Source organism: Typopeltis vanoorti, chromosome 12 (assembly GCF_054136105.1).
Source record: "Typopeltis vanoorti isolate ZY-2024b chromosome 12, IOZ_Tvanoo_1.0, whole genome shotgun sequence".
NCBI classification, from domain to species: Eukaryota; Metazoa; Arthropoda; class Arachnida; order Uropygi; family Thelyphonidae; genus Typopeltis; species Typopeltis vanoorti.
Genome location: NC_143560.1, coordinates 65,348,288 through 65,374,646, shown reverse-complemented (window position 1 = coordinate 65,374,646; position 26,359 = coordinate 65,348,288). Strand labels below are relative to the sequence as shown.

Below are 26,359 nucleotides of genomic sequence, written 5' to 3'. Positions count from 1 at the left end.
CCAATGACATTATAAAAAAGAGGTACTACTCCAAAACAAAAATAGGCTAAACAGCCATAAAAATAATAGTTAAGTTTGATATCTCCAATTCTAATATCAGGTTTAATGCCACTTTCTTTCATGTGATCCATGTAGATGATGATGAATAAGAGTCTTATGAGTGATCTAAAAAAAAGGCCACTCTCATACTTAGCTTAAAAAACTATCATCTGTTAGCGCCTCCTGAAACAATGAGCTGAACCTCAGCCATGTACAGCCACAGGTAAGTCTTCTCATGCCAAGCCTCAGCTCTACACAGCAGCAAACAAGCCCACATCATACAGAGGTCTGCCACTCCTCCAGAGAATAGAATCACCCTCTGGGACTCAGGACAGCTCTCAGACAAACACATAAATGTCATCAGTGGGAGTCAGGGAAGATAGCAAGGTTGAATTAAGCAGATGTGATATATTTTCCTATAAAAGTAGTGAAAAGGCTTACACCTTATTATTAAATTAATCCGGATCAGAGATAGTTGTAGAAAGTTTTTTCACTTGGTTACAAAGTAAATTATACTAGACAAGAAATTATATTATTGTTTTTTCCTTTATCCAAGTGTAGGATAAAGTGTCTTTGTAACTAGGCTACTATGGAAAAAAATTCAGCAAAATCCATGTACTAAGTACCAATGCATAATACAAAATTAAAAGTTTTTTGAAGATGGGCCTCAGAGGCATTCCTTTTGGACTAACTCACCAATACCAGTTCAAGAACTTACACACAAAAACATTGAAACCATGGAATACTGGAAAATTGGGCACTATTCTTCTAAAGTCATAGTACTTAAAACCATATACCATAATCTTACTATACATAATAAATATTATAAACATTACAGAAGTTGAAGAAAAGCAATTAATATTTTGGAAAATTGATTATGGTCCAGCAAACACTATTGAATGGAGGTACTTTGGAGATCCAATTGGAGGTAATTTGGAGAACATTGGAGATCCAATCTGCAACAGACTAGAAACTGTAGAACATGCATTTTATAACTATCCTCTTGCCCTGTATATTTGGAACCAACTATGTAATATGCTTGCCATTCCATTAAATTTTTTTAATGTGATTTCCACTCATAAAAGGTTGCAAGCATGTAGTACATTAGTACCATAAGAGATCTAAGGACTTTTTTCTATTTTTTTTTATTAATTTTATAATTTTTAAAATTATTATTTTGTATTGATTTTTTTACATAGCCTGGAAACTATTCTAGAAACCAAACATGGAACTTTTTTCAAGCCACTTCAAGATCTCCAGTAAGCAAGACAGTGGTATTACACTTGGTAATGAAATTCATCTTCCACCTAAAATCAATCACAAACATATCCATGCCGATCGCAAGATTTGAACCCACGATGACCTATTAGTTGTCATACTTACCATCCCTGTTAACTGAAACTTCCACATGTTTAGCAACCTCACAGGTCAAGACTACATGATCACTTTCATCAATTGGTGATAATGTGGTCATCTCGGTTATAGACGATTGATTGGATACAATTATCAGAGCTAGCACTCTCAAACCCTTAGTAATATTCCATAACATGCTGCCTCAGGTAATTATTCCTTAGTATCTGCATAAATTCCATTCCTTCCATGTGACCTTTTCCAATTCAAATGCATATTCCCATATTTAAGTTCCCCATAATAATTAACTGCCCTCCACTCATCAAGCTTATTTGCTGATGCATACTATCCACATCATTTTTCACAGAGAATGTGAAAAATGATGTGGATAGTATGCTGATCTATACTGGTCTACAGCAACCTCTATTTCACACCAGATGGCCTAAAATGGACTATTTTCACTGGCCTGCAATCGAACTCCCACTCTCTTTGGTTGCAGTTCATCAGATATCATCAATGATACCTCTCCACTCGTTATTTTCTATCTATCCTATCTGAAAATATGATGATGAACTAACCAAAACAATTTCCATATCATTTATGGAAAATCAGGAAAAAAACATGACTTTGAAAACCAGCAATATGACACACAAATTCTTTACGATATTGTATTCAGGAAATTTTATTGTTAAGTCTGACAATTTTTATATTTAGAAAGAAGCATTCTAGGTGATACCTAATAATTTTCATTAAAATGATTCTGCCATAAGCATTCTTCCTTTTAATTGCAACATACGAATAGAATGAAAGAAAAAAAGGTAAAAGAGATGATGAGTGAATCCAGGATAGCAGTGTATGGAGATTCCATACTTAGGGGATTAGATAATGAGAAAATCCATAAGATCTGCTATCCAGGAGGGAGAATGAACAGGATAATTCAAGCATTGGAGATGAGGAGGAAACAAGCAACAGAATTACTGGTGGTTATGTGGAGAAATGATTTAAATGGATATAAGGAGAGTATGTAAAGGTGAATATCAGGAGGTTACTGAGAAAAGAAAAGAAAACAGTGTAGTGGAAAAGGTTGGTAGTGTGTTGCCAAGGTATGACATGGTATGAGTTGACACAGAGAGCTGGAATCATGAATGGTATGCTAGCAGAGCTGTATGAGAAGAAGGGAGTACAGCTTGTGGTTGTACAGATGGCATGTTTTTGAGAGAGGAATGGAATTATACAGGTGTGATGGGTTGCATTTAAATGGATTTGGAGTGAGTGTACTAGAGAAAGTTTTGCTAGATGGAAATACGGATTGTGCTGCATGCAAGAGATCAAAAATAAGAGATGAAGTGAAAGATCAGGAGAGTGGTATTGAAGAGACAAAAGTGCTTGGCAGTGGAAACGATGGTAGTGTGAGAGAAGAAGAGAGAACGGGAATGCAAGAGGAACAGGGAAACAGGAGGGAGCTGGGGTGGACAGGGAGACATAGCATAGGGAGAGTGAATGTTGAAAGTAGCAGTGTATATGTGTATGGAGATGGAGTATATTGTAATGTGGGTGGGGAAGTTGAGACTGAGTGAATATACGTGATAAGTGGTGATAAAGGTAATTGGGAAAGAGTATGTGTAGTAGGGAAATCACAGTCAGTCAGTGGCTTGATTAGGACTGTTATAGACATAAAAATTAACTGATGTGTTTGTTTACAAATGCCACAAGTATCAGAAATAGGGGAGATGAAATGATTTCACTGATTAAGTTTATTTGCTGCAAAGTCATTGGAATAAATGAAACATGGTCGAATGAAGATGATATCATAATGAGAATAGAAATGGAAGGGTATGGTATTTTTTGTGAGGATAGAAAGGGCAAGAAGGGAGTGGGAGTGCTGGTGATGATAGCAGGGGAATTACGTCCACATAAGGTAGACATGAAAGAGGGAAATAGTAGCACTGGAATGTAATAGTAACACTGCCTCAAAACCACATTCCCTGGTTTTGAGGCAGTGTTGGGTAACATGCAAGTTCAAAGGAAGACATATTTAGTTGGATGTTACTATAGGACAGGGTGGTGGGTGGTGATGAAGAAATATATAAACAACTTGGATTAGCGAACAAAGGAAGGGTAATTATTATGGGTGAGTTTAATTAATGCGGTATAGATTGGAATGAAGAATTATCAGAAAAAATGAATTTCTTGAGTTCTTGAGAGATAACTATCTCAGGTAGCATGTAAAGGAGTGTATGTGAGGATTGAGAGTTTTAGATCTCATCATTTCATCAGAGGATGTAATTGTAAATGGGGTTTCACATTTTCCTCCAGTGGGTGAGAGTGATCAGGAGGCGATCACCTGGGTTGTGGCTAGTCATATTTGGACTTCTGTGAGAAAAGGATATACAGTGGTACCTTGAGATACGAGTGCCCCAACATATGAGTTTTTTGAGATACGAGCTGTCACTAGGTTGATTTTTTGCCTTGAGTTATGAGCCAGAATTTGAGATACGAGCCTGCTTCGGTGACGTCACAACCACCACTCTGCTCAGATTCCCGAGTCTTGCGCTTCGTTCAGTTCACATGTTTACCTCACCTACAGAAGCATTTCTGTCGTGTTGAGTTTTAATTTTGTATTTTTTTTTGTATGTACGGTTATTTAGCTAATTTTTTTCGTATAACCATGAGTCCAAAGAAGGTGAGTGTAAAGAACAGTGGTGAGAAAAGGAAAAAGGTGATATCCATGGAATTAAAGCATGAGATAATAGACAAACATGAGCAAGGCATAAGAGTAATAGACTTGGCAATGCAGTACGATCGCACTACTTCTACGATATGTACTATTTTGAAGCAGAAGGACTCGATAAAGGCTATAACTCCAGCTAAGGGCGTTAAAATTATTTCAAAGCTACGCAACTCTTTCCATGAAAAGATGGACAATCTGCTGATTTTTTGGTTGACAGGGAAGCAGCTCACAGAAGATACTGTGACAGAGACTACAATTTGCAAGAAGGCACGAGCCATTTATGCAGATTTGCTGCAGCAGACCCCAGATACTTCAGCACAGGAGGCTTCACAAGAGCAGTTCAAAGCCAGTCATAGGTAGTTCGAAAATTTCTGAAAAAGGACCACATTCACTCCATTGTCAGGCATGGTGAGGCAGTGAGCTCTGATTCTAAGGCAGCTGAGGAATTTGTAAAAACCTTTGCTGAATTGATCGATCCTCCAACAAGTTTTCAACTGTGACAAGACAGGGCTCTTCTGGTGGAAGATGCCAAGCAAAACTTATATAACAGCAGAAGAAAAGAAGATGCCAGGTCACAAGCCCATGAAGGATAGGTTCACCCTTGCACTGTGTGCAAATGTGAGTGGCGACTGCAAGATCAAGCCCTTGACTTACCCCTGCAAGCCCTTCTCGTTCTTGACAATGCTCCTGCCCACCCACCAAACCTTGAGGTTGACATCCTCGAGGAGTTCAGCTTTATGAAGATTCTCTACTTTCCACCCAACACCACCCCTATCCTACAGCCCATGGACCAACAGGTGATCTCCAATTTCAAGAAACATTTTACCAAACACATGTTCTGATGCTGGTTTGAGGTTATGGAGAGCACAAACCTCACCCTTTGAGAGTTCTGGAAGGACCATCAACATTGTCATATTATTATTATTATTACGGGCAACTCCAAGGGGTCAACAGACTCATCGAGGGAGGCCCTAACATCATGTCAAGAACAACTATTCGTCTTTCACACAGTATCTATCATACCTCGCCTTAAACTCATTCACGGTCATAGCACCCACAACAGACTCAGGCAGCTTATTCCACTCATTTACCACTCTAAGTGCAGTAAGAAATCCTAATATGCCTCAAAATTATTGATATGGCCTGGCAGGGTGTTACAAAAAGTACCTTGACCTCTGCATAGAAAAAGCTGTGGCTGAAAGGGACTTTGAAGGATTTAGACCTGAACAGGAAGTGCTGGAGGAGATTGTGTCCCTCGGAAAGTCCATGGGCCTGGAGGTGGATGAGGGAGACATCGAAGACCTTATCGCCACACATTCCGAGGAACTGACGATGGAGAAGTTGCTGGAACTACACATGCAGCAACATACGGATGTTCTGCAGGAGATTGGTACAACTGCAGAGGCAGAGGAGGTTATCTCTTCAAGTGAGATAAACAAAGTGTTGGCAATGTGGGAAAAGTTTCGGACTTTATTGAAAAGAAACACCCTGAAAAAGTTGCAACTGGCCGTGCAGCGCGCTGTTTAATGACACTTGCCTAACTCATTTCAGAAACATTCTAAACGGGAGGAAGAAACAAAGCTCCTTTGACAGGTTTCTATTGAAACGCCCTGCAGATGAAAGTGACGAAAGCGTGGCAAAAAAGAAAAAAACTACTGAAGAAGAAAATTAAGTTAAGCAAAAGTGAAGTGAAAGAAAAAATTAATACCATACGCTAATTGGCAGAGCCAATTAGCGTATGGTATTAATTAATAGGTCAAAAGGCTAAATAAGGTGGATGCAAAATGGATAAATGAGTGGCTTAAGCATGAAATCTAGAAGAAGGTGCTTTGGAGGCAGTGTATAAAGAAAAAGCCAGGAGAGTGTCTCAGTTAGTAAGGAAAACAAAAGTGCAGTATGAACAGAAATTGGCAAATCAGATGAAGAAAAACCCTTGAGAGAGTTTTTTAGATGTGTGACTAGTAGAAGAAAGAATGATCATGGTAAGATGATGTTAATGGATGAAAATGGTAGAATGGTAACTGTTGCAGAAGACATTGTTGAGATATTCAGTGATCAATTTATAAGGATATTTCATCCTAATCAGGGTGGAATCATGAGGAACTTAAGTGTAGAAGACATAGGAGAGGATGGCTTAATTGTAAGTGAGCAGGAGGTATTTCCGGAAATAAATAACCTTGATGTCAATTAGGTGATAGGATTTGGTGACATATCACCACGTGTCTTAAGGTAATGTTCCAGGAAGTTGGCAGTAGCATTGGATGCTGGTTTAATGAGAGTCTTACAAAAGCATAGGTTTCAAGGTGGTAGAAAGAATGTAAAATTGTTCTACTGCAGAAAGGTTTTGATAAGACTGTGACTTCAGATTATATGCCAATCTGTATATCTGGAGTTGTGAAGGTATTGAGGAGATTGGTGAGAAGGAGGATACAGAATTGGGTTGAAAAGAGCAGTATTCTTTTTGGTTATCAGCATGGCTTTGTTAAAGGTAGATCATGTTTTACTAACTTATTTATGTACTGTAACTAGGTGATAAATATCTTGGACAGGGGAGATGCATATATAGTGGTGTATTTAAATTTTGCAAAAGCTTTTGATAGGCTCCCACATGACAAGCTACTAAATAAATTGAAACAGATGGGATTGGATAACATACTTCTGAGTTGGATCGGTGACTGGCTGTCAGATAGGTATCAGAAAGTTGTATATGCGGATGCAGAATCCTGAAAGAGTAAAGTCACTAGTGGTGTGCTGCAGCAGTCAGTTTTTGGGACTATTGTTGTTCAATATATATATAGTAATGATATTGCGATGGCTTTAACTAGTGATATGCAGCTGTTTGCAGATGATGCAATATTAGGGAAGAGCAATGCAGAATCAAGCAGTTGTTATGACCTTGCAGAAAGAGTTGAATAGATTGCAGGAATGGGAAGGTAGGTGGAACTGTCAGTTGAATGTTACAAAGGGTAAGGTTTTTAAATATGGTAAGCAATAATGGGTTGCAAAGTACACACTTAGTGGAGAAACTTTGAAGGAGGTAGAGGAAATGAGAGACTTGGAAGTAGCAGCAGACAAGGACCTGAAATTCAGGTGCCATAATACAGAAGTTGTGAAGACATCATATTGGATAATGACACTGATGCAGATATAAAGAGGTTATGATGCCATTGTATAGGGCTTTGATCAGACTCATATAGATTATTGTGCACAGATCTGATCACTGGATTTTCATGGTGACAAGGATATGTTGGAAAGAGTCCAGAGAAGTTTCACAAAGGTTGTCAGTGGTCTTTGGAATGTGGAGTACGAGGACAGATTGAGAGAATGTAAACTGCAAAGCCTCATGAATAGCAGGAAGTGGGTGGGAGATGTGATTGAGACATATAAGCTAGTCAGGGGCTGTTATCAGGTTGAAATGGAAGAGAATTTTTCATAAAATGGAAGAGGAAGTCAAGAGGCCATTGCTGGAAACTGTATAAACAGGGTGTGAGCAGAGGAGTGAGAAGAAGGTTCTTTGAATGGAGAGTGGTTGGTGAGTGGAATGGAATTGCCTGAGTGTATTGTGAATGCAGGCACACTGAAATATTTTTAAGGCACGGTTGGATGAGCATTGTGTGCAATAGTGTGTACCTTCCATGATGAGTCTCTGACTCCAAAGAGGTTGGATCTTAATAATAATAATACTTACTTTACTTAATCCTCCCTCTTCTACCTTTTACAGTGTCGAAGTTATTCTTAGACTTTGCAACCGCAACCGTATCGAGGATATGGTGATTAGCCCTATGCCTCCCAATGTGTCCTATGTCTGTAGATGTGTGTGTTCATGGAGCCGGTTTGCCTGTTCTGGGGTGGGGACGACAAGCCCTAGTTTCTGGATGAACCCCCCCACCTTCATTTTAGACCGGCTAACTCACCTTTTGTCAAAAGAGACCAGATAAAGCTTTCTCACATCACTGACAGAAATCGAACCCGGGTATTTCTGACCAAAGGTCTTCGTCTATACCAACTGAGCTACAGAGGCTCAATAATAATAATAATAATAACAAATTTTTGGCTAGATTTTGTTGACCATGCAGATTATGCAATATTCACCAAGAGTAGATAAAATTCGATTTTTTATCATGAGAGGTTTCTCACATGGTTCCGTCCTAAAAAAGGATAGCCTTTGGTTACATGATGATATCAAAGAGCTGAGGCCTTTATTTTTTATCTCTCCTGCTATCCATCCTTTTTTTTTTCTCCTAATACTATCAGGCTGTCTAGCATCCCTATACTCTAGACTATGATATTCCCCCTTTACTTTTTCATCTAAATAAATGTTGAAATTGATCTGGATAGTGGAAATTTCCATAATGCATAGCAATATACATGTCCAAAAGGCAATGTATTTTGCATTATAGGATACTAAGTAATTGAATAATGGGACCAATACTGTTCATCCTATATGTCAGCATTGCTGTCAGTGGGTTTCAGGGTGACATTCACTTGTCTGCAGATGATCTGAATCTAAGTTAGGTTATTAGTAATAGCGTTGATTGTGTGCATGTGAATATCAGAAGGATTTGAATAAGTTGAAAAGATAAACAAAGGAATGAATGATGCCAGTGTGATGCAACCAAAAGGTATTTTTGGGAACCACATATAGAAGGCCACATATTCTGTTGGTGGAACCTGTAGTGGAGAAACCTATAAAGAAGGCAATGGATCATGTGGTGATTGTGGAAAAAAATTTTAAATTCAGGGAATACATTATGCAAAAGTGGTGAAGACAACCAAGAGGCTAGCTGTAATGTCAAGAAAGAGTCTGAACAGAAGAGATAAGACAATAGTAGTTACACTGCATTAATCCATATTATGCATCTATTAATCCGATGCATAACAAACAAACAAAGGTAAGTAACAAAAAAAAGACATAATCAGTAAGGAATGTTGATTATGAGGATAGACTGAGAACTTGTAAACTTTAGCGTTGTTTAGTCAGAAGTTGAAATTCATATGATTGCATTACAGTAGTCTCCCCCCATCCATGGGGGATACTTCCCCCCCCCCCCCCCCCCCCCAGTAGGTACCTGAAACTGTGGATAGTACTGAACCTGGGTTACTTGAACACAAGCACTGCAATATTGTGACAGTCGATCTAATAACTGAAAACAATTCAAAATAGCATGCAATTTACAACTTATGAATTGTTTATTTCTGGACTTTTTCATTTAATAATTTTGTTACAGGGTTCATCATGGGTAACTGAAATCACAGATAAGGGAGGGGGACTATTTAAACTGTATTTAAGCTGTTGAGAGGAATAAGTAGCTATAGAACATGCATACAACTAGCAGACATGGCTGACCAGGATTAACCATTCTATTCTGGTAAAAATATGAAAGCTAAGTTGATTGGCTAAATGTGCAAATGGACAAGATAAGGCAAATGAGTTAAAGTTGTTTATTCTAGGGTGATTGGAGAAGGAAATGAGAGCTTCAAGAGCACAACAAGGCCAGTTATTTTATTTTACTTAGTCAACTGTATTTTGAGCTTATGCTGAATCAAATGCTTTCATTGTTCAGAGTGACTCAAGATACATTTAATGAAATATTTAGATTACCCATTCACAGCAGCAGAGAGAATCATAGCTTCAGCTTAACTGTTTTTCATATACTTTAATAAAATGGAAATGTACTGCTTAACTCATTTCATTTCAGGTGCTTTAATATGACAGATACATACTCTCTGCTTACTGAAGCATTCAGTGTTCTGAAAATATAAAAATATATATATTTGAACGCTTTTCTAAGGCAATAACCTGAAAGGATTTTTAAATAAGATAATTTTTTTTAAGAGATGAATATTTGCTTACCTGCATGCCAATAATAGCATAGATAAAAAACAGCATAGCTATAAGAAGACAGACATAAGGTAAAGCCTAAAAAGTAAAACATAAAAAAACTTTTATAATGATTTTATTACATAATGAGAATTTGTTTGCAAAAAGTTTAATTATTATTATTATTTTTTTTTATATTTATTATTATTCAAGCCTCCATGGAGTCAAAAGACTCATCGTAAGAGGTCCCTTCTAAGAAACACGTCTATCAAGACTCATCGAGGGAGGAAACACAAAATCTATCATACCACTCCTTAAATGCATCATTGACTGTTCTCGCTCTCACCACTCCATCAGGCAATGCATTCCATGGTTCATTCCATGGTATCATAATATTTGTGATCAGTGCTTTACTTTTACTACTACAGAAAAGTTTCATTATTTTCTCCTATTCACTGTTTGATTTTGAATGACAGATACGATGAAGTATTTGAATTATGTTAAAATGATAAGATAATTGCATAATAAAAAAAAGGAGGATCACCAAGGAAGGGATGAAGGACCAATGAAAGAAAACACAAATTTCCTTACTACAACAAAACATGAAGCATTAATTGTATGAAAAAGGATTGAAAAATAAATTCATTGTTTAATTTTTTGGCAGATTTTAACTGAGATTTTTGTCATTCATTGATTAAATCACACTTAACAACTGATTTACAAAGTATTAAACACAACACCGTTTAGGAAGGGGAGTTATAAATTTGTGATAATAAGGAAGAAATGGAAAATCTACAATATTCTCTGTGATTATAATCGAATGAAACTACATAAGAGCAACAACAAGTATAGTTTCTGATTGAATCTTTAATTTGTTTTTGGTTAAGTGTGAGTTACTTGAAGAATCTTGATTCACTGTGCACTGACAAAAGTTCATTGAACTCTTAATAGAGATTATTCAGATTTAGAACATAAATGAGAGCATAAATTGAGTCTGTTCACCCAAGAATTGTTTGAATAACTAAGACATGGTTGGATGAGGATGACATCCTGATAGGAATAGAGATGGAAGGGTACGATGTGTTACGTGAAGATAGAAAGGGTAAAAAGGGAGGAGGAGAAATACTATTGATGTAGAGAAAGAGTTATGTCCACACAAGGTAGAGATGCAAGAGAGAAATAGTGTCAGTGGTTTTGAGGTAGTATGGTGTGAGATAGAGGTGAATATAATTTTATTATAATAATAATAACAATACTTATTATTATTATTTAGGCCTCCAAGGAGTCAAAAGACTCGTCGCAGGCGTTCCTTCCTAGGAAACACAAGTCTATCAAGACTCAACGTGGGAGGTCTCTCCTAGGAAACACAAAGTCTTTCGTACCACTCCTTAAACTCATTGATCAATCTCGCTCTCACCACTCTATCAAGCAATGCATTCTACCGTTCAACCACCCTCCATGCAAAGAAACCACTCATCACCCTCTTCCTCACAGTTTCCTTTCGTAAATTCCAGGGATGGCCCCTTGTCATCACTCCATCCTGCTGTTCAACAAAGTGAATGAACTCCCCAGTGTCAACCTTGTAACCACCTCTCATAAGTTTAAAAGTCTCAATCATATCACCTCTACTTCTTCTATCCACCAAACTCTGCAGTCCACATTCCCTCAGCCGATACTCATAACTAACATTGTACAGTCCTGAAAACTGTCTTTGTTATCTGCCTCTGTACCCTTTCCACAGTTAATTTATCCCCTTCAAATCCTAGGGACCAAATCTGAGAACAATAGTCTAAATGTGGTCTTATCAGGATCTTATACAATGGACTGATAACTCTTTTATCTCTCCTGGTCAGTGTCCTTCTCATTATTGCAGCAATCCTTTGTGTTACCTTCACCACCTTTGTAATATGTCCCTTGAATTTCAGGTTTCTATCAATCATCAACTCCAGATCTCTTGTCTCCCCTACTTCCTCCAGTATATCTCCTCCAACAGAGTATGCAGTGTCCCATTGATGTGTCCCAAACCTGAAGCCCTTACATTTTGCTGTATTAAACCGACACTCCCTCATTCATTTACCCATCTGTATAGCTTATTCAAATCCTCTTCCATGACTACCACATCTGCACTATTACTAATAACCCTTCCCAGCTTCACATCATCTGCAAACAACTGAATATCCCCCGCCCCTGCAATCCACTGACAATGTCATCAATATAAAGGTTAAATAATATAGGTCCCAGTACTGAGCCCTGTGAGACCCCACTTGTAACCCTCTGACTCCTTGATATTGCCCTACCATACACAACTCTCTGATACCTATTGGACAGCCAATCCTGAATCCAGTTGACCACTCTGACATCCAGATCCATGTGCTACAACTTAAATATCAGCTTATCATGTGGTACCCTGTCAAATGCCTTCGCTAAATCCAATAAAATGGCAGTATATGCCTTTCCCTCATCTACTGCTCTTGTAACTTTATTATAAAAGCCTAGTATATCACTAAAACAAGAAACAAGAGTGCCCCCCCTCACAAATCCATGTTGACTCTGACAGATAACATTACCCACATCTGCCCAGTGTAGTATATGGTTCCTAACTAATTTCTTCAAGATCTTAACAACTACTGATGACACCCAAACTAGTTTATAATTAGACACTTCCAGTCTGCTATCGTCTTTATGCAATGGCACTATCTTCCTTCCATCTACTTGGCACCTTTCCTGTAGCCAGACTTTCTCTGAAAAGCCAGGTCAAAGGAGCTGTCAGTTCCTTAGCACATTCTCTCAAAACTCGTAGTGAAATACCATCCAGTGCCACAGCTTTATTGACATCCAGAGTACTCAGTATTTGGAACATGTTCTCCTTCTGCACCTCTAAACCTCGAACCTGCCCTATCCCTCTAGTATTAAAATTTACTCCTCCAGGATGAAATACTCCAATAAAGTGTTCATTGAACAATTCCACTATGTCCTCTGCATCAGTCACTCTATTCCCATTTTTATTCCACAATATCATTCTTCCACAGTCATTTCTCCTCTTACTGGCCACATTGCTAAAAAAATTCCCTAGGATTTTCTTTGGATCTTAGGGCCTTTGGATCTTAGCATGGAAGGAGAAGTTAGCTGGAAAGAAGATCAGTGCAACTTGGGGAATATCGAAGAACTGTCTAGTAGAAGCAATGTCTAAATGTATATCAAGTGTCAAAAGAATAAATAAGGTAGGTGTGAAATGGGTGAACGAAGAGATTAAGTATGCATTACAGAGGGAAAAGACATTATGGAAGCAGAATAAGAGGAGTGGTTATAATCAATTCCATGAGAATTACTAAGAACAGGGAAGGAGGTTGAGTTGGTTGGTGAGGGTAGCAAAAGTGATGTATGAACAGCAGTTAGCTAATGAAGCGAAAAAGAATCCTACGGAGTTCTTTCAATATGTAGCCAGAAAAAAAAAAAAGATTAGAGACGGATGACATTGATTGGGGAAAAAATGGTATAAGAACAACTGCTGCAAAAGGCATAGTGGAGATACTTAAGGAAGCAGTTCATAAAGGTCTTTCATTCTTGTGAATGTAGCATCATGGAGAGTTTGAGAGTAGTGGATGATGGGGAGGAGAGAGACTGATTGTAAGTGAGCAAAAGGTATATTTGGAATTGAGCAAACTTGATGTTAATAAAGCTGTGGCACTTGATAATATATCATCATGTATTTTGAAAGAATGTGACAGTGAGTTGCTATCTGCCTTGACACATTTTTTTTTTTAAATATGAAATTTGCACTGGGTCAAGTTCCAGTGGAGTGGAAGGAGGACAAGATTGTGCCACTTCATAAGCGATGTGATAGAACTCAAGCATCAAATTATAGGCCTATCTATGTGTCAGATGTTGTGGTTAAGGTTGGAGAGGCTAGTGAGAATCAGGATCAGAATTCGGTTGACAACAATGGTATTATCTTTGATGGACGACAGCATGGATTTCCTAATCTAGTAATCTACTTACTTATTACAATAACGTGGCAGCTTCATTTGACAGAGAAGAGGAATACACAGTAGCATACTTAGATTTTGCAAAGGCTTTTGATAGATTACCACATCATAAGTTGAGAGTCAAACTAGAGGATGGGGTTGGATATTAGATTAGTCCATTGGATCGGAGACTGGCTATCTGATAGGTATCAGCAAGTTGTGTATGGGGGAAGCAATATCCTGGAAGAGGAAAGTCACTAGTGGTGTGCCTCAGGGATCTGTTTTAGGTTAAACAGCAATGTTAAATAGCCATTGCTGTTTAACCAGTATGTTAATGATATTTGGTTGTGGATATTCAGTTATTTGAAGATGATGCAAAGTTGGAATAAATTAGATTAAGTGAATGGGTGCTGCAATTGGGATGCCAGTTCAATGTTGCAAAATGTAAGGTTTTAAAATTTGGGAAACAAAGATGGAATGTAGAATTTATGCTTGGTTGGGATATAATGTTGGAGATAGAGGAAATAAGATATCTTGTGGTATTAGTGGATAAGAATCTAAAATTTAGAGGACAACACAACGAATTCTGGGAATGATGCTAAAGACACCGACTTGTAGAAATAAGGAGATTCTCATTCCATTGTATAAGGCTCTGATTAGGCCACACATGGACTACTATTCACATATTTGGTCCTCTGGTTTTCAAACGACTGACTAGTGTAATTTCTGATTTCTGGAATGTCGAATATGAGGAAAGGTTGAGAAGGTGCAATTTACAAAGTGTAGTGGATAGGAGGAAGAGGGTAGAGACCTATGATAAGATAGAGACCTATAAATTAGTAAGGGGTTGTTATAAGATCAATGTTGATGATGTTTTACCAATGGCGAGAGATCAGGAGAGAACTAGAGGTCATCCCTGGAAGCTGTATAAGGATGGTGTGAACAGGGGAGTGAGAAGCATGTTTTTTGCATACATAGTTGTGAATGATTGGAATGCCTTGCTCGAGAGGGTGGTGTCTGCAAAGTTTGAGTGTGTTTTTGGTGCAGTATGATGAGTTGTGTGTATGAAAAAAGGACCTCCTAGATGAGTCTTTGACTTCATGGAGTCTTAGGATAATAATAATAATAATAAAGGAAAAGTCACCAAAGGAGTTCATAGTAATACTCAGTTACTGAAAAACACAGTGTCGAATTATTGATTACAATGATTTGATAATTTACAAGGATGGCATTTCATACTCATGAGGGTGAAATCACAAGAAACTCACATGTAGAAATAGGAGAGGATGGCTTAATTGTTAGTGAGTGAGTAGGAGGCATATGAGGAATTAAATAAGCATGATGTCAATAAGGCAATAGGATTTGATGACGCATTGCCATGTGACTTAAGGAAATATTTCAGGGAGTTAGTAGTAGCACTGACATCGATTGTTTAATAAAAGTCTTAGACAGATCCTATTCAAAGGGCAAGAAAGAAGGCAAAATTGTTGCCCTGTACAAATATGGTGATAAAGCTTTGTATACAACTTATAGGCCAATCTGTATATCTGGAGTCGTGGTTAAGGTATTAAAAGAGATTACTGAAAGCTTGGATACAGAAATATGTTGATAGCAGAATTCTCATTTAACAAAAGCATGGCTTTGTTAAAGGGAGATCATGTTTTACCAATTTACCTACGTACTATAACAAGGTGACAAAACTATTGGGAAAGGTAGATGCATATACATTGTTTTACTTAGATTTTTGAAAAGCATTTGATGATCTGCCACAAGACAAACTGTTAAAAAAAAATTGAAATGGATAATAGACTAGTGAAATATATCGATGAATGGCTGTCAGATAGGTATCAGAAAGTTGTATATAGGGATGCTACGTCCCGAACAAGGAAAGTCACTGCAGCACAGGAGTCAATACTGGGGCCATTCTTATTTAGCTTGTATATTAATGATGTTGAAATGGGTTTAAATGGGGATATGCAACTGTTTGGAGAAGATGCAAACTTGGGGAGAGCAATGCACAGTCAAGTAGATGTTGTCACCTTAGAGGAGGACTTGAACAAATTATATGAATGGGCAGGTAAGTGAAATTACCTGTCAGTTCAATGTTTCAAAGTGTAAGGTTTTGAAATATGGTAAGCAATGATAGGATGCAAAGTACACACTTTGTGGAGAAACTTTGAAGGAGATAGGGGAAATGAGAGATCAGGGAGTGGTGGCAGACAAGAACCTGAAATTCAGAGGCTGCATTGTATAAGTTGTGAAGTCATCACATTATGTAGAGGACTGTGACTTGCAGGAATAAAGAGATAATAGTGCCATTGTATAAGGCTTGATCAGACTCATATAGATTACTGTGCCCAAATTTAGTCACCTGGTGTTCATGGTGATGAGGATAAAGAAAAGGTCCAGAGAGAAGAAATTTGAGATGTGAGATATAAAAACAGATTGAAGGAATGTAGTTTATATAACCTTATAAATAGGAGGAGGAGTGGGGAGAGGGTGGGTAGAACAAGGTCCATCCCCAGAAACGATATAAGGAAGGCAAATGAGTGAAGAACCAGTTCTTTGCATGGAGAATGATTGGTGAGTGGAACGTATTGCCTCAGTGTGTTGTGAATGCAGACACATTAAATGTGTTTAAGGCACAGTTTGATGAGCTCTGTGAGAGAGAGTACCTCCAGCAATGAACTCTGACTTCAGTGAGGTTTGATGTTAATAATAACAGGTGGTGTGGTAGAGAGAATCAGCGGTAACTGATGAGTTGTGTGAGGAATGCTTCCTATGACAACCAGGTTGAGGATTTGTTGATTGCAGAAGGTGGCTGATAGACAGAAAAGAGTGGATATGATAGAAACATATAAGTTTTTGAAAGTGTTTTATAGGATTAATGTTAAGGAAATTTTTCAGCACGACTAGTGGGAAAAGGGGGAAGAACTAGGAGTAATCTCTATAAACTGAGCAAGAGTGTGGTTAGTTGAAAGTGTTTTATAGGATTGATGGTAAGGAAATTTTTCAGCACATGACTAGCAGTACAGGGGAAGAACTAGTGGTAATTTCTATAAACTGAGCAAGAGTGTGGTTAGCAAGTATGAAGAAAAGATTTTTTGCATAGAGAGTAGTGAATAAGTGAAATGGGTTGTCAGAGTATGTTGTGAGTGCAATGTCAGTGAATCTGCTCAAAGAGAGGTGTGATGGGCATTGTTCAGACAGAGTCAGTGTGGGTCTTCTGCAATGAGTTTTCAGACTCCATGGAGATACCCATGAAATAATAATAATTATTATTATCATTATAATTTGTGAAAAATTTTCAAGCAGACATTTTTGGATCTTTATCTGATTCAAAAATTGGATATTAACAAGTTGACATTCTCAGTCTAAAAGAGTAAATGACATGCACCTGACAGTGAATTTTGGTCATGATGCAATCTGATAAGACACATGGAAGGATCAAATAATTTTGTATAATGGTATTTTCATTCAGTTTTATTACTTAAAAATTAATTCTATTTATTAATGATTAAATGTTACAGAAAGAAAAATTGCATAGCAAGCTTTCCTTGTAAATGAGAAAAATGTCTTATATTTAAAAACTCAAACTTCCATTTCCAGTCATGATATATTTTTCTTTGAAAAATGTGTGGTAAGAGTTATTATTATCAGACCTTCACAGAGCTAAAAACACATTGCGACCAATCCTTGATATCAAACATTGTTCATTTAGTGGGGGGGGGGGGGGTTGATTGAGACAAAAAAGCTAATCAGGAGTTCACCAAACCTTCACCAACTTGTATATCTCAATCATATCCCTCTTCTTATTATATTCATAAGGTTCTGCAAATTACATTCCATCAATTTTTCCTTGTACCTGACATTCAATTAGTAAACTTTGTCTAGATCATCTCCAATGCATCCTCACCCAATGAAAACTAGGCAACCAAATCAGTGAACTGTAGTCCATATGTGGAGTAATCAAATCCCATACAGAGGGAACCAAAACCTCATTGCTTCTGCATGACGATGTGCTCTTCCTTATTGCCATAATCCAGTGTGAGGGTCTTACACTGTATTTTACCAATGTTATCCCCAAACTTCAAGTTTCTATCCACCATTACTTCCAGATCTCTCATCTCTTCCATCTCCTTCAAAATGTCTTCATTAATTGTATACTCTGCATCCCAACAATGCCTACCTAATTTCAAAACCTTGCACTTTGCAACAATAAACAAATAGCTCCCCTTATTTGTCAACTCACATGGTCTATTCAGATCCTCCTGCAAGGCCAGAACAGCTGCTCTAGTTTTCATAGTTTGTAACTTTGCATCATCAGCAAACAGCTGCATATCTCTAGTTAGACCAGTCCCAATATCATTAATGTAAAATAAAACCATAATGGTCCCAAAACAGATCTATCTGCCACTCCATTAGTGATTATCCTCTTTTGGGATACCACTCCTCCATACACAACCTACTGATACCTAGCTGACAGTCAATCAGTTATCCAACTCGCTAGTATGTTATTTAATCCCATCTATTATTATTATTATTATTATTAAACATTGTATCCCACCTTAAATGGACAAAACACATAGAATACCTACACACCAAACTCCGGATCATCGCAGCAAAACTCTTCCAAGTTAGACATTATTCCACCCAACATAAAAAACTCCTATATCAGTATCTGTGAATCCCTACTCAGATACGGAATAACAGTCTATACAAATACACCAAACGGCCACCTAACAAAACTAGAAACACTACACAGGAAAATCGTGTCAACAGTGATCTGGATACCTTACATCCAACAACCAATATCCGACAAGCACATGGCGATACACAGAATTCTGAGCATTAAAAACCTGAAACACTACATGACATTAACAAGGAATTACTTCAACATCAGCTATCAAAACAACAGAGACACATATCGTATAACACGACCTACAAAAACTCTCTACATCCCCACACCCTTCAACAACTCATACAGTTCTTTTGTGAGATCACATCAGATACCCACGCAACTCAACAACCTACCAAGAAAGTTAAAACACGTAGATAACTACAGAACATTAAAAAACGAACTCTGGAAAACATACCAACAAAGTTAAGAAACCATTAACACTAATATACACATCACAAATCACTAGCATCCAATGCCTACATCCCATACATAAACAATAGCAACAACACAAAGAGTGCAGGCTAAATCCCACTCTCTTCATAAAAGCTAACCTCAAGCTTCGAAGTAGGTGGGATTAACTTGCCTCACTCATCTACAAGTAATCATTATAAGCAAATGCAGAAATTTGTATGCATAATCATTCGTTCTCTTCTCTCTCAATTAGTATGTTTGTGCAAAATAGAACATATAATATTTATATTGTATATGTGTAGCTGTGTATAATGACACTTTCTCAAACTTCGAAGAAAAAAAAGTGAAGCGTAACATGTAATATCATTTAAGTTGTGCAACTGTGAATTATATAATTGTAAATTATTAATATGATTATTATTTATAAAAAAGGAAAAAATTATGTTATCATCATCATTATTCTTGAAATCTCATCATTGTAGAAAATGAAGTATATATGCAGCGCTTAGTGCTGAACATTGTTAAATAATATATTGAATGTTACTCAAGATGATTATTTTAAATATGTAAATATTTGAGAGATCAATAAAAAAAAAAAAAAAGACCTCATGGAGTCAAAGACTCATCTGGGAGGTACTTTTATCACACACACATCTCATCATACCATGTCTTAAACACACTCAAACTCCTTGCAGACACCACACTCTCAGGCAAGGCATTCTAATCATTCACAACTCTGCATGAAAAAAACCTGCCTCTCACTACCCTAACCTCAAGCTTCGAAGTAGGTGGGATTAACTTGCCTCACTCATCTACAAGTAATCATTATAAGCAAATGCAGAAATTTGTATGCATAATCATTCGTTCTCTTCTCTCTCAATTAGTATGTTTGTGCAAAATAGAACATATAATATTTATATTGTATATGTGTAGCTGTGTATAATGACACTTTCTCAAACTTCGAAGAAAAAAAAGTGAAGCGTAACATGTAATATCATTTAAGTTGTGCAACTGTGAATTATATAATTGTAAATTATTAATATGATTATTATTTATAAAAAAGGAAAAAATTATGTTATCATCATCATTATTCTTGAAATCTCATCATTGTAGAAAATGAAGTATATATGCAGCGCTTAGTGCTGAACATTGTTAAATAATATATTGAATGTTACTCAAGATGATTATTTTAAATATGTAAATATTTGAGAGATCAATAAAAAAAAAAAAAAAAGACCTCATGGAGTCAAAGACTCATCTGGGAGGTACTTTTATCACACACACATCTCATCATACCATGTCTTAAACACACTCAAACTCCTTGCAGACACCACACTCTCAGGCAAGGCATTCTAATCATTCACAACTCTGCATGAAAAAAACCTGCCTCTCACTACCCTAATCACACCCTCTTTATACAGTTTCCAGGGATGACCTCTGGTTCTCCCTTGATCTCCCACTATTCTCTGTAGAACTTCTCCACTATTGATCTTATAACAACCCCTTACCAACTTGTAGGTCTCTATGATATCTCCTCTCTTCCTTCTCTCCACTAGACTCTGAAAATTATATCTTCTCAATCTTTCCTCATACTCAACATTCCAGAGGTCAGAAACTACCTTAGTCAGTCGCCTTTGGACCCTTTCCAACATCTCTTCATCCTTCTGAAAACCCGGTGACCAAATCTGGGCACAATAGTAAACGTGTGGCCTAATCAAAGCCTTATACAATGGAACAAGAATCTCCCTACTTCTACACGTCAGTGTCCTCCGCATCATTCCCAGAAGTCTTTGTGTTGTCTTCACAATTTTGGTGATGTGTCCCCTAAATTTTAGATCCTTATCCACTATCACCCCCAGATCTCTCATTTCCTCTACTTCCAACAATATATTCTCACCAAGCATAAATTCTGCATCCCATCTTTATTTTCCAAATTTTAAAACCTTACATTTTGCAACATTGAACTCACATCCCCATTTGCTTGACCAATCACTCAATTTATTCAAGTCTTCTTGCAAGGCCACAACATCTTCACTACTCTTTATGGTTCGTCCTAACTTTGCATCATCTGCAAACAACTGAATATCTCCATCCATCCAAATCTTTGCCAATATCATTAATATACAAGTTAAATAGTAACTTGTATATTAATGGCCCTAAAACAGACCCCTGAGGCACTCCACTAGTGACTTTCCTTTTCCTGGATATCGCACCCCCATACACAACTTGTTGATACCTATCAGATAGCCAGTCTCCAATCCAATGCACTAATCTAATATCCAACCCCATCTGCTCTAGTTTGACTGTCAACTTATCATGAGGTACTCTATCAAAAGCTTTTGCGAAATCCAAGTATATTACTGTGTATCCGTCTCCTCTGTCCAAGGAAGCAGTCACTTTATTGTAATAAGTAAGTAGATTATTAAAATATTACCTTCCTTTAGCAAATCCATGCTGTCCATCAAAGATTATACCATTGTTGTCAACCCAACTTTGCATCCTAGTTCTCACAAGCTTCTCCAACAACTTAACCACAACACCTGACACAGAGATAGGCCTATAGTTTGATGCTTGAGTTCGATCACCTCCTTTATGAAGTGCCACAATCTTGCCCTCCTTCCACTCTTTAGGAACTTCACCAAGTGCAAGACTCGTATTAAAAAAAATGTCAAGGCAGGTGTCAACTCTCTGGCACATTCCTTCAGAATATGCAGTGATATATTATCAAGTCCCACAGCCTTATTTATATCTAGTTACCTCAACTCCCCAAACACCTCTTGCTCACTTACAGTCAGTCTCTCCTCCCCATCATCAACTGCTCTAAATCTCCCCATGAAGTCACATTCACAAGATTGAAAGATCTTTATGAACTGCTCATTAAGTATCTCCACCACATATTCTGCAACAACTGTCTTTATTCCATTTCCTCCAATCAATGTCATCCTTCCATAATCATTCTTTCTTTTGCTGGCTACATATCGAAAGAACTCCCTAGGATTCTATTTGGCTTCATTAGCTAATTGCTATTCATACCTCTCTTTAGCTACTCTCACCAACCAAGTCACCCTCCTTGCCTGGTCTTTGTAGACCTCATGAAATTGGTTACTTCCACTTCTCTCATGCTGCCTCCACAATGCCCTTTTTCTCTGTATCGCATGCTTAATCTCTTTATTCATCCATCTCACACCTACCTTATTTAACCTTCTCACCCATGGTATACATTTAGACATTGCATCTACTAAATAGTTTTTGAAAATCCCCCCAAGCTGCATTAATCTCTTTTCCAGCTAACTCCTCATTCCATGCTACACCTGCAAGCTCTCTCCTGAGCGCTTCATAATCCCCCCCCCTCCCTTTGTAGTTGTCAGCAGTGACCATGAGGTGATTACCTGGCAACCACCCAGGTAATCACCTCATGGTCACTTTCACCAACTGGTGGATGATTTGACACCTCATTTATAATTACATTCATCGATGAGATGACCAAATCCAAGACCCTTAATCCTCGTGCGCCCTCTGTTACATACTGTCTGAGGTAGTTATCACTCAAAAACTCAAGAAACTCATTTTCTTTACTTCCAGTTGCTATCTCTTCATTCCAGTCTATATTGCCATAATTAAAATCACCTATAATGATCACCCTTTTCTTATTTGCTTGGCTTATTTGACTATACATTTCACTATCACCACCATCCACATTACCAGGTCTATAACAACATCCCACCAAGTATTTGATTCTATTCACATTTATCTCACACCATACTGCCTCAAAACCACTGGCCTTATTTCCCTCTTGCATCTCTACCTTGTATGGACATAACCCTTTCTCTATCAACAATAGCACTCCCCCTCTCTTTTTACCCCTTCTGTCCTCACGAAACACATCATACCTTTCCATCTCTATTCCTGTCAGGATGTCGTCCTCATCTAACCATGTCTCACTTATTCTGACAATCTTTGGGTGCACAGACGCAATTAGTGCAACCATTTCATCCGCCTTGTTTCTTATACTTCTAGCATTGGTATACAAACACAACAGCTCATTTCTGGATCTACAGCTGGTTCCACTGATACTACTCACTCGATGTGATCTCTCCATGCTGGACTGGGGCCATTTCCCTTTCTGCTTATTCATTTTAGAACCCTTTGCAATTCCATCTGTTTCCTCTTGATCCCTGGTCATCCCATTTCTTTCCTGCCTACACATGCTCTCACCTCCTCTTGGAGCATCCACCTTTCTCACGCTGTGTACCCCTGTCCACCCTGAGCCTTCCCGTTTCCCTGCTCCTTTTGCACACCCATTCTCTCATTGTCTATACTCATACCACTCACTTCCCCATTCATATCTACTTCTTCAATCTCTCCTGTCTTACTCTCCTGCTCTTCCACATCACTCCCCTCTTGATCTGATTCATTCTCTCTGTTGACTTCTCTACCTTCCAGCAGCAGTCTCTCCAAGCGACTCACACCATAACCACTCAAATGCAGTCCATCGCTCCCATACAGCTCACTTCGTCCCTCAAACTCATTCCACATTAACAAACTGTACTCCCATCTCCTCACACATTTTAGCCAGAATATCATTCATAATCCTTGCTCTCTGCTTCATTTCACCACAATCATACCTAGGCAACACACTGACTACCCTTCTTGTCACACTATTCTCTTTTATCTTTCCAAGCAGTCTCCTGATATTCATTTTGACATGCTCTTTGTCTCTCAAATCATTTGTACCAATTAATACAATTAACTCTTTTGTTTGCTCCCGTGTCATATCCAATGCCTCAATCACTCTACTCATTTTACCACCTGGAAAACATACCTTGTGCATTTTATCCTCTAGCACACCTTTAATAATGGAGTCGCCATACAACGCCACTCGCTCATCTTTCGTTAACTCTTTCATGCCATCATGATTTATTTTAATAGTTTTGACCTGAATTCTCTTAATTTCATTCCGCATCCATTTCATTTCTTGCCTCATCCAATCCAATTCACCTTCTGAATCTTACGACACATTCTCTCTTCAATTTATCTATTAGCTTGTCATAGAAAGGTCTATCAAAGGCCTTTGAAAAATCCAAGTACACTACTGCATATGCATCTCCTTTAACAAGTGAATTTGTCACATATTTTAATATGTAAGTAGATGCTAAAACACAACCTCCCTCTCCTAACAGATGCATGCTGACCATCACAAAGAATACTGCTATTATTGACCCATTTCTGATCCCAGGCTTCACCAACTTTTCTAACACCATAATCACAACCCAAGACACACACAGTGGCATATAATTTGCAGACCCAGTCTTATGCCCTTTTGTGAAGTGGAACAATTTGTCTCACCTTTCATTCCTTTAGGACACTAGCCCAGTTGTAATACTCATATTAAACAGGTATGCCAAAGGTGCCATGAATTGCATGGAGCATTCTTGCCAGATATGTGGCGATATATTGTGAAGTACTATTGTTTTATTAACATCAAGTTTATGTAAATATACCACCTGCTCATTCACCATCAGTGTCTTCTCCACTATATCCTCTACACCTAGTTTTCCATGAAGTTGCCTTCATGAGGATGAAATACACTGATAAAGTGCTCATGGAATACTTCAACTATATCTGCTGAATTGGTTACCAATCTGTCAGTGTCATTATCTAGCATTATCCTCCCATAACCACTTTTTCTTCTACTTGCAGTATATCAAAAAACTCACTAGGACTTTTCATAGCTTGATTGGCTAATTTCTTCTCATATTGCAGTTTTGCTATTTTACCAACCTGATCACCTTTCTGGCCTACACTTTGTATTCTTCATGTAGTTGATTATTACCAACATTCATCTTGTGTTGCCTCCATAGTGCCTTCTTTTTCCAGATTTCATCCTTAATCTTTTCATTCATCTATTTTACTCTTATCTTGTTTAGACTTTTCACCTTTGGAATATATTCAGACATTGCTGCTGTTAAATAGCTCTTGATTAATGTCCAAGCAACATCTATCTTTTTTTTCACTCATCTCCTCTTTCCACATTATAGCTCCCAGTTGTCAACTAAGCTTTTCATAATCACTAGCCTCGTAGTTATACATATATCTTTACATCACAGAAGTTCTCATATGAGTGGCTACAACCCATGTGATCATTTCATGTTCACTCTCACCAACTAGGGGAAGATTAGACACTCCATTCGCAATCACATCCCCTGATGATATAATCAAATCTAAAACTCCTAAAACTTGTGTACCTTCCTTTGCATACTGATTAAGACTGCTATCACTTAAGAATTCAAGAAATTCCTTTTCCTTATTCCCTGATGCTCTCTCTTCTTTCCAATTAATATTGCCATAATTGAAATCACACCAAGTTGCCTATATATTTCTTTGTCTCCACTCTCGGCCCACCTCCCAGACTGAACTACCCACCATGTATTCCAAGCCATTCCATTCCTGCACTGACCATCCAGATATATGCATTAATTACTGCTTTCAGAATCTACCATCCTTACACTGTGTCTCCATGATTTCCTTGGCCTACCTTGTTTCCCTTTCCATCTTGCATTACTGTTCAAACATTCTCATCTCCATTCTTCCCAGCTGCAGCCTTTCCAGATAATTCACTCAAACTTATCCCACACATTCAAAAAGTGCACTCCTTTCTCTTTACTCTCTACCACAACTGATCATTGTCATACCAGAGCAACATACAACCTCCTCTTACTACCACACTGTTGTGTTTCACTTTTCTCAGTAATCTCCTTATATCCATCCTCACATTCTTCATATACCCAACCAAATCATTTGTTCCAGCCGTAATCACTAACCTTTTGCATGCTTCCTTCCCGTATCCAGTACTTCAATAATCCTGTTTATTCTCCCTCCTGGAAAGCAGACCTTGTGAATCCTCTTATCCACCACACATTTTAGGATAAAATCTTCATATAGTTCTACTCTTGAGTTAATTACTACTTCTTTCTCTCCACTATCTTTCATTTTATGCTTTCACACTCTTCCGTCCTTATCCACCATACATCTACTACTTTCATTTTGTATATGCCTGATATAATTTTTCATCTTAATCATTTCATTCTTCAATCTTGCATACGAGCAATCATTCCTGCTATTTCTCTATGCATCAGACTTTCTTCTATTATTGCAGTCACGTCAACTCTTGCTTCATCAGTCAGGCTGATTTCTGCTTCTGCAATTATACTCACTTTTTTTTTTAAAATAATTTCTGCATTCAAAATAACATTTTCCTCATTCATATTCTCATGTTTACTCCTCTGGCTATCATTCTTGGTCGTATGGCCATCACTATCTTTTGCATTTTGTCTGGTAGTGCCTGGGGAAGTAGTGTCCTA

At 37.8% G+C, this 26,359-nt stretch overlaps 1 protein-coding gene across 1 annotated transcript in view; it reads right to left on the bottom strand.

The window, feature by feature from the left end:
* Positions 1-26,359, bottom strand: part of LOC150100847 (voltage-dependent calcium channel type A subunit alpha-1-like) — a 1,659,894-nt gene that overhangs the window by 542,011 nt on the left and 1,091,524 nt on the right. Inside the window, exon 34 of the mRNA XM_090401918.1 lies at positions 9,975-10,040. Coding sequence (XP_090258044.1) covers positions 9,975-10,040 — 66 coding nt within the window. The remainder of the gene's footprint in view (positions 1-9,974; positions 10,041-26,359) is intronic.